This window comes from Martes martes (assembly GCF_963455335.1).
Source record: "Martes martes genome assembly, chromosome: 6".
NCBI classification, from domain to species: Eukaryota; Metazoa; Chordata; class Mammalia; order Carnivora; family Mustelidae; genus Martes; species Martes martes.
The window spans coordinates 135,541,454-135,556,169 of NC_137893.1; the positions used below are offsets into that span (position 1 = coordinate 135,541,454).

The 14,716-nt window shown below is 48.8% G+C and overlaps 1 protein-coding gene across 2 annotated transcripts in view; it reads left to right on the forward strand.

The window, feature by feature from the left end:
* Positions 1-13,952, forward strand: part of CD83 (CD83 molecule) — an 18,447-nt gene extending 4,495 nt beyond the window's left edge. Inside the window, exons 3-5 of one of the 2 annotated variants that reach the window (XM_080807045.1) lie at positions 9,245-9,455; positions 11,781-11,887; positions 13,146-13,952. In XM_080807045.1, coding sequence (XP_080663171.1) covers positions 9,245-9,455; positions 11,781-11,887; positions 13,146-13,271 — 444 coding nt within the window. In that variant the 3' untranslated portion in view covers positions 13,272-13,952. Of the gene's footprint in view, positions 1-9,244; positions 9,456-11,780; positions 11,888-13,142 lie in introns of both variants that reach the window. The other variant, XM_080807044.1, reaches the window with a different exon arrangement.
* The last annotated feature ends 764 nt before the right edge of the window (positions 13,953-14,716 follow it).

Genomic DNA, 14,716 nt, shown 5'->3' on the forward strand with positions numbered 1-14,716 from the left:
GACTGATTTCAGAGGTCAGTCTTGATTTTGTAATAGTGAGAAGAGCCCCTAGCTGGGGCAGATCCTGGACTATCTCCGGGCTTAATGGACCTGGCAGAGAGCTGGTTAATGGCTTGCATGAAGCGGCTTCGAAAGTTCAAGGATAGTCCCCACGCAGATCTTGCTTTTTCTCCATCTGTTATGAAGCTGTCTTCCGTGTGTGTTGCAAATCTCCTTATCAGTGTAGTTGTATTTTCTGTCTCGACTGTCTTGTGTGATGGCGCCCCACAAAGCAAGAAGCCCTCGAAAGCAGAATCCTTTAGCAGAGGCTGGAGTTGATGACCCGTCTGGGCAGATGTAATCCACACGGCCACAAACGCTGATGGGCCCCTGAAAGAGCCAGTGTGTGCCACTTACTAGATCACTAGACTTCCTTGAGTCTAGAATTTTATCTTAACATAGTGTTAAGAGCATGTTTTTAGGAGAGGAAGGAGACATTCTTATCTTAAACAGAGAAGCCCTGAAACACTGAAATGTGAAAATGATGCATGTGTTAGCATCAAAGGAAAGTTCTGCCATCCTCATTAGCACCTACTTGACCTGGTTGAATTGCTTTTATGGGCTTTACCTTAGGTCAAACCATGAAGAACTGTAAGGTTGGTTTTCAGAGGTCTCTTGTATTGACATTTGCATTAGTCAGTATTTCTAAAGTCCCCATGTGTTCCAAGTCCTGGGCCTCGTGCTGGCCATCTTAAAATCAATTCCTAAAATCAAATTCCTTTTGCCAGAGGATCATCTTGAGCAAAGGAGTGGAAAAGGAACCCACAAGAATTTTGGGGAACTGGTGGGATGACCAGTGATCTGTCAAAGGGAATTGTACAGGAGAGGGCTGGGAGATGTTACAGAGAAGGCTGGGACCAGATGGTGAGGAACCTCGGATGCCCAACTATAATGGCTTGAACTCCTTTTGGCAGCAAAGAGTCATTGAAAGTTTTTAAGCAAAGAGAATGACCTAATGACACATATTTGCGAAGAAGAGCGTATTTTTTGTGGTGAAAGACACACTCTGATTCATCCTGGAAGATGCTGAGTCCCAGAGGGAGACCTTGTTCTCTCCCTGCAGCAAAATCCAATCAGGTCAACTCAGCCAAGACCTTGGCACATTTCTGAGATTTGCCTTCCCTTCTTTCTTGGCCACCCGTTGTGTCCCCACGATTCTATAAACGAGTTGGCAACACAGCACGTGGCTGCCTTGGAGGGGCTCTGCGAGTCTCAGCCAGCTGAGAACAGGTCATCACTGAGATTTTGGGGACAGTGACAAATCAGAGCAGAGTTGCTCCAGTCTTACTGTAGGAGGAAGAAGGCAGCTGGGGGTTAAACAAAGAAATCAAACCCTTGTTTTCCATGAGTAAAAGGGGGAACCTAGGTCATGTGAGAAACAGTATTATCTTACTTCTGTATTTGGTTATGTCACTACACAAAGAAGAGGAAGTTAGGAGAAGGTCTCAGTGATGTAAGGGAAGGGTTAGCATAGAGCAGGGCTAAAAAGAGATTCATTACCTTAAAAAGGGTTTCTTCATCTGAAATTGTTTGCATAATCTTCAGACTTGGGAACCCAAGGCTTATTTCTATCACCTGGCGTTTTGTGGAACCCCAACCAGTCTACAGCATGTTCTTGTCCCAAATCTCTAGGAGACAAGAGATTCCAGAAGAGGGGGTAGTTCATTAGGAATATAGGTCCGGGTGGGGAAAGCCCACGAGAAAAGCAGGGTGCCAGTTGCCATAAGCAATTCACAATCGGATACTCTGGGCCAGCTCTGGAGCACAAGTGTTCTGAATTGGATTAGGTCTGGAGGAGAGGCAAGTATGTGAGTTCAGGGGACAAGTAGGACTGGTCTAGAGGCTGAAGCCATGTGGGGAGAGCTCCCTCCATGTCACATTAATTTATGGGGCAGTTTGAGGTGTCCCTATCGGTGAGGACCCTTTTCAGTTGCGAAGCATTGTAATCTAACCAAAACTCGCTTCGAGTAAAGGGAATATTTTGGTTTCTATAGTTGAAATGGGGAAAAAAAAAACAACTTTAAAACTGTAATTCACACTTGAGTTATGCCTGGTGTTGTGGGTAGAATTGTGTCCCACAGGAAGATTATCCCCGGTATCTGCAAATGTAACCTTATACGGAAATGGGGTCTTTGCGGAAGTCATCAATTAAAAAGTCATCAATTTAAAGCCAGGTCGTACTGAGTTAGGGTGGGTCCTAATCCAATGCCTGGTGTCCTTATAAGAAGAGGAAACAGAGCTACTGACATAGACACACAGGGAGAACACGATATGAAGGCGGAGGCAGAGACTGGAGGGTTGTGTCCACAAGCTAAGGAATGACAGGGATGTCTGGCAAACAGCAGAAGCTTCAGGAATGGGGCATGAAACATTTTCCCCTGGAAACTTCAGAGAGAGCATGGCCCTGCCAGCCCCTTGCTTCTGGGTTTTTGGCCTCCAGAACTGCGAGAAAATACATTTCTTTATTTTTTAAAATTTTATTTAAAACAATTTAATTCCAGTATAGCGACCCCACGGTGTTATGTTAGTTTCTCGTGTGCAGTATAACAATTCACCTGTTCTGTACGTGACTCAGCATTCTTCATCCCCTTCACCTAATTCGCCCATCCCCCCACCCGCCTTTCCTCTGGTCACCATCAGTTTGTGCTCTAGAGTTAAGTCTGGTTTTTGTTTGTCTTTTTTTCCCTTTGTTCGTTCATTTTGTTTCTTAAATTCCACTTCTAAGTGAAATCGTATGGTATTCGTCTTTCTCTGTTTGACTTATTTCACTTAGCAGAATACCCTCTAGTTGCATCTACATTGTTGCAAATGGTAAGATCTCATTCTTTTTTATGGTTGATAATATTCCATTGTGTGTGTGTGTGTGTGTGTGTGTGTGTGTATATGTAACACACACACACCCCCCACATCTGCTTTATTCATTCATCCATCAGTGGACGCTGGGGCTGCCTCCATAGTTTGGCTATTGTAAATAATGCTATAGTAAACATAGGGAGGCATACATCTCTTCAAATTAGTCTTCTCATCTTCTTTGGGTAACTACCCAGTAGTGGAATTACTGGATCGTAGGGTAGCTCTGTGTTTAGTTTCTCGAGGCATCTCCATACTGTTTTCCACGGTGGCTGCACAAGTTTGCTTTCCCACCAACTGTGCACGAGGGTGCTGAGAAAATACATTTCTGTTATTTTAAGGGGCTCAGTGTTACACTTTGTTATAGCAGGGTAGGCAACAAATACAGCTGAATTTAGAGGTTCGTGACTATCCCCAGGGCTTGGTGTCTTTCTGTCCCTCAAGTCTTCCTTTCTTCACATTGTTTTTGTCATCAGCCTCCATCCACATGGCAGGGAGACAGTGGCTGGTAACCGCAGTCTTGCGGACCCTCTCAGGATCACGTGCAAAGGAAAATACTGTGCCTCTCTTCTCATATTTCAGCAAATGTCTGATTATATTTAAGTGGTTTTGATTGGGTCCCGTGGCCATCGGAGCCGGTCTCTCTGGTCCCAGATGTCAGGGCTGAGTTACATGTGCCTCCTCTAGAACCAGGTGTCGGGATCTCGGAAGACCGAGAATCAGTGCTCATAAGACTACCCCTTCCAGGTCCCGCAGGACCCAGGAGACACAGATGGAAGAAGGGACGCTTGGCGTGAACAACAAAAGGGCAAATCCCAGTTTCAAAAGGTTTTGCGGCATTTATTACCGTGATGCTTTAGTAAATTCAGAACGTTGTGGATATCTTGGATGCATCGTGGGTTGAAAAGTAATTTCTCTTTTGAGCAGAGGTTGGGACTTCTGGAACAACTTTGCCAGGGAGGAAACAGGAAGTAAGAATCAGCAGTAAAGAATGATGGAGAGCATGGATAGAGCGGAAAGCTATCAGATAGAACAACTTCTACGACCAACGTTACCCATTGTGAAGCACTTTCACGTGTTTTCGCTTTGGATACTTAAAATAGCTTCCTGTAGCACAGGTGGGGAAGTGAGACTCAGAGATGAGGTGCATTACTGAAGACGACCCAGCTCATGGACCTCGAATCTGCACTCTGGGCCTTCGATTCCAAAGCCAGAGCCCTTGTAACTCCCTCATTTTCTCTATACGTCACCCGTTCACTTGGCAAATGCCTTTTGAATAATTCCAGTGTGCTGGGAACCATTGAGAATGCTGAATGAAATGTGGGCTGGGAAAAGGAGAGAGAGTGGTAACACGTTTAGGGCTCTCTGTGTGATGGACAGATGCTGCGGGGCTGATGGACAGCCCTACGACATACGCCCATCATCACGGGCGTCTTCACACCGCCCTGGTGAGATAAAGTGACCCCCGTGTCCCCAGCGCAGACAGGAGCCGCCGGGTCAGTTGGCCAAGAGCAGAGTGAGCTTCGGTGGGGTTGGGCTTTGCTTCCAGGTCTGTTTTACTCCAAAGCCTGTGCTCTTAATTTCGTTGTCTCTGCCATACTCATAACTCTCTTAGCAGCCATAAATTCAGCTCTGTCTGTTAGACCCAGTAAATTTCAAAGTGGAAAATCATTTTTCCAATAAAACTACACTTAGGAAAAAACGATGTTAATGCGCATACATTCTGCCCTCATTATGACATCAACCTCCGAGCCAAACTATTTTGCACGTTATAAAGAGCTGTTTTTATGATGAATGAGGATTATATTGGCACTTTAATTGAGTTAGAAACCAAGGTACATGAAAGTTAGTGCATGAGAAATGCAATAAAGAAAAAGCTGTTCAATGTGATTGGAATATATCAGATTACTTTCATACCACCTTTAAATACGTAAAGTCCATACCTTTAAATACGTTTAATCAAATTGTTGGATTACATATTTAAATGCATATAGAAGCACACACATTTTGCTTCTCAAAAAGCTCTCTTCCTTTTCTTTTAGTTTTCTATCACATTCTTAACAGATCTCATGTATGATAAATTTGAATTCCAGATTTGTGATCAAAATTCTCTCTTTGCAGCAGGCATGGAACTATTTGCTCTCTTATATCCAAATATGGTAATTGGATAAAATTATTTAAACTGAAAAAACAACTTTTCACAATAATAAGATTTTTGACTGAAATATCAGTTCAACTTCCAACATATTAATTCTTTATTTGATTTCTTTTATTCTGGTTTAACTTTGTCCATCATTAAAATAAACACTTAATTCACATGTCCTTAAAATTAATACTTGTATTTGTTTCCTTTAGTATTCGTCAAATTAAAGAGTTTATTTAATTTGGGCCTGTGGTTTCCTTAAGGTAAAATCTCCATTTTTGAGAAAGAATATGTTACTTAAATTATTTAATCACACCGAGGGCCTTGAAACAAATCAAATGTTCCTTGGCCTTCTGAAAATGAATTATCTTTTATTTTACCCTTCTCTAATCCAATCAAAAATATAGAATTGTCAGCATAAGAGTTAGTGCAAGGAGCGTGGATTTTTAAAACATAATTGGGATGACTGTTTTGAGGAATTAATTTGCCCAAATCGTGTTGTGGTTTAGCACACTACAATATTAGCTTTGTAAAGTACGCATTAAATAGTCCCCATCAATTATGCTTGGCTGTGAATGAATCCAAGGGTTCCTTTTGTTATAAATTACTATTTCCTAAAATGCTTTTGCAGAGAAGCAATGAAACGCATTTGGATTTGGAATGTTTAAAGAGCCGTTCTTTGCCAGTGGTTGATTTTGAGTCAGCTCAGATGTTTATAAGAACTCATAAAACAAAGCCAAGTTGAGGATGGCCCCTTCGCTGGTTGCTTTGTTTCCCTCTTTCTGAAATTCTTTGGTTCTTGAACGGTGCTGCTTTTGCCACAGTGGACTCAGCTGATAGCTGCTTGGTCACAGAACTGAAGTTAATGATTTGAACTTTTGGATAAAAAGTCTCTAGGTATTGCTGGTACCTGCTTGCATTTTGAGCATGCGATGTGAACATAAAATCAACAACTATTTTTGCAGCTGTAGGCAAATCCCAGAATCCCCAGATGGAGTCACGTGAGAAGATCTGTCTTGAAATGGCATAAAGAAGGGGGACGAGGCGTTGTGTGTACTTACAGCTTGAAGCGAGAGGGAGTGTTCTGAAACATTTCCAGGTGCACAGAAGGCTCCTTCTGCTATATTGGTCATCAGGCAAAGACCGCTGCTTGTGACTTTGGCAGAAGTTCCCAAGTTCAGCCAGTTGTCTGCTCACTTTTCTGGGTCATTCAGGAAGACCCAGGAAGAGGCCATTGGAAGATGGCCCCATGAAAGTTGAATTATTTTGCCATGACCCCCCGGGTGGCTGTGATGGGTCAGTAAATCAAAATTCTGCAGATTGCTTTGGGCTTCTTTGTTTTGCCTTTTCCCTACTTCTTTCCTCTGTCTTTCTCATGCTCTCACTCGGCCTTTGTTCTGCCCTTTGAAAATAACTAGAGGCCCGCTGGAGGTTTTGCCACAGGCCCATGGAAATCTGACCATCGAATAAACGCCTTCGCTGTTGTTACTGCTGATTTTTAAGGTGAATTCTTTTCTGCAGGTAGGCGGAAGGCTGCCGCCAGTCCGTTCTGATCACTTGCACACACTTGTTCCAGCCGGGTTTGGCAGCCGGCAGGATAATGGGGCCACCTTTCTGTAAATAACCGCAATAGTTTGTTTCCTCTCCCTTCAGCGGGCTCCGTGCTTTTGATCTTGACTTTCAGATGGTTCTTTCTGATTTGAGGGAGGGGTCACCGGATGGGATCAGAGGCTCCCAAGGAGAAAACTGGAGAGAGATAATCTCGAAATGATTGCTGCAACCAAGTTTCCGTTGTTTCAGATGCAGGATTTCTAGCAAGACAGGGTCTGGTGAAATCTATCAGAAATAAATTGAGCTGATGCATTTGGAGATTAATTCAGAAAATAAGAGCAGGAGGAGGCATGGAAGCAGTAGAGACTGGGCTGTGTTCCTTCAAAGTGGCCGTGTGGAGGTGTGAGGGCAACTCTCGGGACACATGGTCCTTGGAGGGTCCTGGGCACCTGCCCCTCAGAAGCCTGGTAGGAGGAAGCCCCTCTGCCAGGCCCAGGGGAGGGGGCAGGCGTGAGCACAGGATGAGGCTGCCGTTTGTGGTTTAATTAGGCTCGAAAAGAGAAAAACTGGGCTCAAGTTGATGTATTCCAGAATGAGTTATGTGGCTTGAGTTCCCCTTAAGTTTCCTTGGGCGCCCCTTGTATTTTGCCTTCTTTTTGATCATCTGAAGGCCCCCGTCTGCAGACCCTTGATGATTTAGGGAGGAATCTTTCAGCACAGGAAGAACCGTCAAGAAGTGGGATTTACTTCCATAGACTCTGCTTGAGCAGAGCCGTTCGTCTTGGCCTGTGAGGGGGCAGTGAGTGGAGCGGGGTTTCTTGCGGGAGCGGTAAATCTGCCACCAGATGTCCCTGCAGCCCGCTCCGCAGCATGCTAACGAGCCTGCAGCCTGGCTTTCTGTCTGCCTCCAGGTGCGTCCCCTCACTTAGTGAACGCAGCAGAAGCCAGCGAGCATGTGGGGAGGGTGTGGTGTGTGTGTAGTCTGTGTGTGTAGCACGTGTGTGTTGTGTGCTGTGTGTATGTATGTGTATTATGTGCATAGTTTGTATAGCGTGTGTATTGTGTGTGCAGTGTGTGTGAGTGTAATATGTGTGGTGTGTGAAGTGTGTGTGTTGTGTATGTGCTGTGTGTGTAGTATGTGTGTTAGATCTGTGTGTGCGCAGTGTGTGTGTATTGTGGGGCTGAATGAGTGTGTGTAGTGTGTTTGCAGCATGTTTGTAGTGTAGTGTGTGGCGTGTGTTTAGAGTATGTATAGTGTGTAGTATGTGATGTGTATGCGGCATGTGTGTAGTGTGTTGTGTGTGTACAGCGTGTGTGTAGTGTGTAGCGTGTGGCGTGTGTACCGCTGTGTAGAGTGTGTAGTGTGTAGCGTGTGGCGCGTGTGCTGCGTGTGTAGTGGGTGCGTACAGCGTGCGTGCAGGGGTGCGTGCGTGCCCTTTCCCTCGCAGCCCCTGCCTCCCCGGGCACCGCCCCTATTCCTTGGCCCCTGCGGTGCCCGCACCGGCTCCCCCGCGGCCAGCGTGAGAGGAGCTGCCCGCTCCCAGTGCAGGTGACACGCAGGGAAAGGCAGGTGACGCAGGGCGGGGAACGCTGCGGACCGCCAGGTCTTTCCCGGAGGTGGCTCGGGGCGCTGTCCCAGCACTAGGGCAGGGAAGGAGTGCCACGGAGGCGCAGGCTCCCTGCGGGTCCCGGCCATCGGACCCGGGGCGGGGTGCCCCCCTGAGCGCCGACAACAGCGACTGGCCTTCCGGTTTGTGCCCATCAGTTTTGGAAGCTTGAAAACATTTCCGTGGGGGAGCGGCGGGCAAGCTCATCCAGGAAACGCAAACTCTTTGCGGGGGAATGGGGTGGTCGCCTAACCTTGGAAGTAACAGAAGATGTAAAGACGCCACCAGCCGGGCCGCGGAGACAGTTCAGGGAGGGAGGGCCGCCCCATCGGCGGGGCTGGACTCGTTGGCCGCTCTGGGCGGGTACGATGATCGCGGCGGTCAGGGTCCTTCCACGTGCGTCCTGGCGTGAGCCGCGCGCCGTCTGACACAGGCCCGCACGCGGGGCGGCGGCCGCGCCCTCGTGCCCCGCTGGAGGCTCAGCACGGTGTCCCTCGTGACGTCCCGCGGGGGCCCCGCGCTCGCCACGGTCGGAAGGACGCAGTGTCCGTTTCTGGGAGGCCTGGCTCAGGCGCCCCCGTGCCGTCCGCTGAGCCGCCCCGGCTTGGGAACATTTAGATAAAGGGCCGAGATGCTAGGAGTCATTCAGTGGGGGAGCTGGTATTGGAAGGAAACGAGAGAACGTTTCACACGGAGCCGTCCGCCGCGAAATGGGACTCAAAGTGATTCACGCGCTTCGGCTCGTCACCCTTGTCCGGCGGTCGTTCTTGTCCGCGGCGCCGCTCTGTCCTTCGTGGAGGCTGGAAGCTGGGTTACACGGAATCATGAAAGGGAGGCCTCACCCTGTTCCAGCAAAGATAGAGCCTGAAAGAATTTTCATAGATTTTTCTCCTCCTCCCCTGAAGGTCACACATGCATAATATTTTGTTTTAAAAAAACTAGCTGAGGATGAGTGTTATGAAAACAGGAGGCAGAACCTTGATGGTGGTGGGGGCGGGGGGGCGTGCGTGCAGGCTGTGGCACGGTGTGATGAAGTGTGACTCTTTCTCGACAGCTGACGGAGGGTGGCGAGGAGAGGATGGAGGTGCCCCAGGAGGGTCTGCGGTCCCACCGGCAGAAAGAAGCCTCCTTAGAAGCCTCTGGGACAGGGCTCTACTTGAAGATCCGGAACACTAGCCACTGCCACGCGGGGACGTACAGGTGCACGGTGGAGGAGCTGGATGGGCAGAGAAACCAAAGCGGCACCGTGACCTTGAAAGTGACAGGTGAGTGGCCTGCTGCACCTGTTTCCTCCTTGCAAAACGCACGGGCACTTGCAGTAGGCCCTAAAACCTGTCCTCCCGGCTGGAGTCCGACTGGGAGCTTTGGGTCACATCCATGGCTGAAAGCTAAATTCTCCTACAAGGATGTCATAACCTTTTCTGCTCCTTCCTTCCCTCCCTCCCTTCCTTCTTCCCTTCCTTCCGTCTAAGGACAGATTTACCCTAGTCGGATAGATAGATACCAAGTATAGCCAAACTATGAACCCAGGTGTTGTGTATCCCTACAAGAGCCCTTTGAAGCAAATCGGAAGTATCCAAGACTAATTTTTGGAGGACAGAAAAACCGTGTAGCCCTAAACGCATCAGGTGGCTATGTTCCGCCGTTTGGGCCTTTCTAACCTGGCCTAAGGGGGCTGCGTCTTGTTGCCACCTTTTTACCACGAGAACAGCATTTCCCTCCCCTTTACCGTGATGACTTTGCCCCACACCTCACCTAGGGCCAAAGAAAAAGGACACGTGAGAAAATAACGTCCCAGGGACAGAATGCACATTTTTGCTCTATGCGGTAATACCAAGACTGGAGCTCCAGTACAAGGATTGTCTCTTTGGATTTTTTTCCCATACTTTTTCTTTATGGAGCTTAAAATATGCCTTGCATCTGACTTTTGCCCAGCGCTTATTAGGGGTGGAGGCTTGAAATGAGAAACAGGCTGTTGTCATAGAGTTTCCTGATTTTTGCACCATAATAACTTTTTCCTTTTATTAGGAATGTGAAAGGAATCTGACTCAAGAGAATATTCCTTTTTTCACAAGAACAGGATCACTGTGTAGGGCTCAGTGTTTGGATTTGGTTCACTGTCTCTCTCTCTCTCTCTCTCTCACACACACACACACACACACACACGCGCGCGCACGCACACACACACTCTCTCTCTCTCTCTCCTTATGCCCTTCTCAGTCTCGAGCCCATTATGCTGCTCTGTTGACCTTGGTGCACCTGCTACCTCTAACACGACCCGCCCTGTGCTGGTCTCCGCGGTGGCTGTCACACAGTGGGCTGCGCGTGAATATTCACGCTCACACGAGTGCCGGGGGGAGAGCAAAGAGAGGAGGCATGTCGTGTGGTGCGCGGAGCCCAGAGAAACAGAGAACAGCTGCGTTCCTTTCCTCTCCTCTCCCGACGGCTGTGTTGCCTGCAACTTAGCTGGTGTGTCCCTTGGATCTGGTTCCATTAGGAGCAGGGCTGCTCGTTAGTGTGTGACCTTGGGCCCAACGCAGTCCTCTCATCCCTCGCCTCTCCAACATGCGCTTATGGTGACGGATGAAGGCGATATTGTACTCAAATGTTTTGTCCCATGCCTGGATACACTGAGTGCCCGATAAAGGTTAGGCAGCATTAGGACAATGGCTCTCTACCTTTCTTTTCTTTAGTCCCAGACCCTGGCGAGATCCCACCTCTATTGCCACTTGTGAGATGTCGAATCCAGCCTTAGGGGTTGCCAGCAACCCCTTGCCCTGGGGGAGGACCTCCCCAGTCATCTGCACCCCACCTGCCCCTGCCTGGGCCTCCCGGCAGATTCAGTACACATTGGATGTCACGTCGGAGTGAGGAGAGGCTGTCCCGTCCATGTCTCCTCCTGGGCAGAAGGTCCGGCTGCTCCTTCTGACCCCTTGGCGTCCCCAAGTGCTGCAGCCACAGCCTTTGGCAGCCCCCGGGGGAGCCCCTTGGCTCACCTTGGCTGCTGGCCTCGGCCGAGGAGTCTCATGATTCTACAGAAACGTGCTGACTTTGTCAGCACCAGCCGGGCAGCTCGCCCGCCTTGTGCCTTCATCCCCCCGGGCCTCCCGACGGCAGAACACCTAGCATTCCCCACGGCACCGAAGAAGCTAGATAGATCACATGCAGCTTCACAAATGGTGTGTCATCTGGTGCGAAGACGTCAGAGAAGCCAGGAGAGGCCCAGCCTCTGAAATGGAGGCAGACGGGCCATGGGGCCAGTCTGGCCCGGACTCCCGGCCCTGCCACCCGCCTCACTCCCTTTGCCTCTCTGAGCCCTGACCCTTCCACCTGTAAGACAGAGATGCTCCCACCTGCCTCCAGAGATCGAGTGAGATCCGTAGGCCAGGCCCATTGCACACGGCCAGGCTGCCACGGTCACTGCTGTCACCGCTGTCACTCGCGCTCTTCTTCCCGACGGCGCAGGTGTGAGGTTAGGAGTGGGAGACAAGCGCGACTCGCAAAAAGCCAGTGCGAAGCGTTCTCAGCTTTTCATCATGGTCAGAAAGTCCTGTTCAACGGCCTCACATTTTACTCACGTTTTGTTTAAGGGTGCCCCAAGGAACGCAGAGAGGACACTTTTCAGAAATACCGAGCTGAGATCGTGCTGCTGTTGGCGCTGGTCATCTTCTACTTAACACTCATTATTTTCACTTGTGTAAGTATCTTTTTAAAAACTCTGATGATGATGGAAAGACCAGCCGGGGGCACCAATCCGAATATATTCTGTAAACTGTGGATCATTTAATGGTGGCGAGAGATGTTCTCTGAACCCTGCACTTGCCAAGGGGCCCGCACCGTGAGGTCACTGAGGGAAGCGCCCGGCTTGTTTTCAGTCGGCTTGCCCTGCGGAGAGCACCATGAGGAGGAAACAAAGCAAGGCGTGCGAGGCAGGTTTGAGAAGGCCCGGGTGGGAACAGGGGTGGACAGTGCAGCAGCAGCCTTCCACCATCCCGGGGCAAAGGCACCACTTTTGCCATAGGCTAGTGACCCTGGGCAGTCACGGTGGTAGACTAGTTTCCTTCTCCTGACCTTGAACTGCTTCCTCCGAGCGGGTTCTCTTCTCTTATATTTTCAGAACTTCCACCCACTCTTTGAGAATTAACCCTGAGAAGCCAGCGTAGTGGGGCGTACAGGGAATGTCCTGGTGTGAAAGATGGCTGGCCAGTGCTTAAGTGTCCTTGACATGCCCTTGAACCGTTGGTAGCAGGCTCTCCAGCTTCAAGACCCTGACCCTCTTTCCACATGGCTGCACACCTGGATTGACCAAAGTTGTAGGGGAGCAAGGCTAGCTCTGGGCCCGGCCCACTAGGAAGCGCTCTGTCCCATAGGTCACAATAGCGTCAGGAAGGACTGGCTACTTAGGGACCAGCTCAGAGCTCACCCAAGAGCTATCCCGGGGCCAGTTCTTGTCACTCACTGGCCCCTTCCATTCACTTCCTTGCCTCTCTGGCCATGAACTCATCTCTTGGGTGCTATTTTGGACATCAGCCAATCCAGTAAGCACCTACTGTGTACAGGCATTAAGCTAGGCACTGATAGGGGACATAAAAAGGTTATAGGGCATAGCTCTTGCTCTCAAGGAGCTTATGATTTGACTGTTAGAGTTATTGGTGCACAAGACAGTTAGAATTAGTGGAGTGCAAATTTTAAAATTGAGTGACTACTTTTTTGCAGGCAAATTCCTGTCTTGGTGGGCACTGATTTTCACTGAAGATAACTAACCATAGGGGCTGAAAATGACCTCAGTCTGTAGTCAGGGCATCTCGTGGTCAGTTTGGAGTTGCCAGTGAAACAGTAGGAGCCCACTTGTAGACTGAACGAGGCTGCCAGACTGAGCTGGCGAGCCCGCTCTTAGGGAACGATGCATTTTCCCGATTATTCATCTCTCAACGTACCTTTTATTTTTTCAGAAGTTTGCACAACAACAGAGTATTTTCCCAGATTTTTCTAAGCCTGTCATGGAACGAGCATTTCTCCCAGTCACCTCCCCACAGAAACCTTTGGAGCCAGTGACTCTTCCCAAGACGGAAACGGTATGAGCAGGATTTCTGCCCGTTGTATTTCCTAAAGTCGAAGAAGGCTCAGTGGTATGCCGGGACGTCCCACAGGACAAGAGAAGAATGAGCCCCACACCGAAGAAAGCATCCCGCCTGGGAAGGATGTCCTTCTGAAACCTCTGACAGTGGATCCCAGCCCACTTTTTTGTGAGCAGGACTTCGGAAACTATTATGTGAACACGTAGTGTGGGGCCACCTGCAGGAAGTCCCCGGTACTGCAGCTCCACAGCTACCTTCCCTAGCATGTTCCTCAGCTATCTGGTCAACCTCTTGGAACTCTTTTCAGTCATGTACAAGCTACGGTGAGACACAGTTGGAAAGGGGTCTTGGGAAATACGGATGCCCGGAGCCGGCCCTGTGACAGACTCTTCAGGACCGCTGTCCTCTGCACATCTGGGAAACATCTCTTTGAATTTGCTGTGTTTTCTTGCACCAGCCCAGATGGTTTATATCTGGGAGAAATCAACAGGCCAAACTGTGAGACAGTGGGGAATATTTAGCAAATAATTTCCCAGTGTGAAGGCTCTGCTATTAAGAAGGAGTATTGTGTGTACATAGAAATAACAAGTTGATGAACTGTTCTTAAATGGGGCCTTTTTGTCTGGGAAAGACACCCATAAAGGAGCAATAAAGAAGAGTGCTATGTTTATTTTTATATCCATAGATACCCGTCAAAGAAGGATTTGTCTTTTGTTCTCCTTTTGGAATCTACATGTATAGTTAGGTGTCAGGGCTGACGGACAAGTGACCTCAGTATGGAGGGTGAGTGAGAGGTCAGAGAGGTCAGAGGGCATGACCACGGGACAGCCGGATAGGTGATGACCGGCTGGAGATGCTGACCCAGTCATGCAATCTGGCTTCGAGCCCCAGTCGTCCCACTGCCTGGCTGTATGATCTTGAATAGGGTCCTCATGATTTCTCCTTTCTCAGTTGTAAACCGAAAGGTTGTTGTCTGAGTTGATTGCAATAATGTATGTGGAAATGCTTTGGAAAAGCATAAAGCACTATAAAAATTTGAAGCTCCAATGGGTCATTATCCTTGTTATTACAGTGGTCTTCTGGGCATGAGAAAATAGCTTTCACTTTTCATGTTCTCCAGCATTCCGAACAAAGAAGGCCACAAAAAGACTTTTCCGTAGTCTTCTGTGAGTTCTTTTGGGGAAGTGAGGAGGTCAGGTCAATGACACAGCAGCCAAAAGTACTCCAAGATATGGACGCCCAGGAACCCTTAGGCCATGGGGAGAAGGGAGTCCACAAAATGTTACATTGACATTTTGACAGTTGCTGCGTTTCTCTTATCAAACTTGGCCCTTTCCCAGTTTGCTTTCCAAAGAGATCTTATCCCATTAGTAGCGTGTGCATGGCCCACACTGATATTAGGGGGTCAGAGGGAAGCCAAGATAATTCTGTGTTCTTGTTTCTTCGTC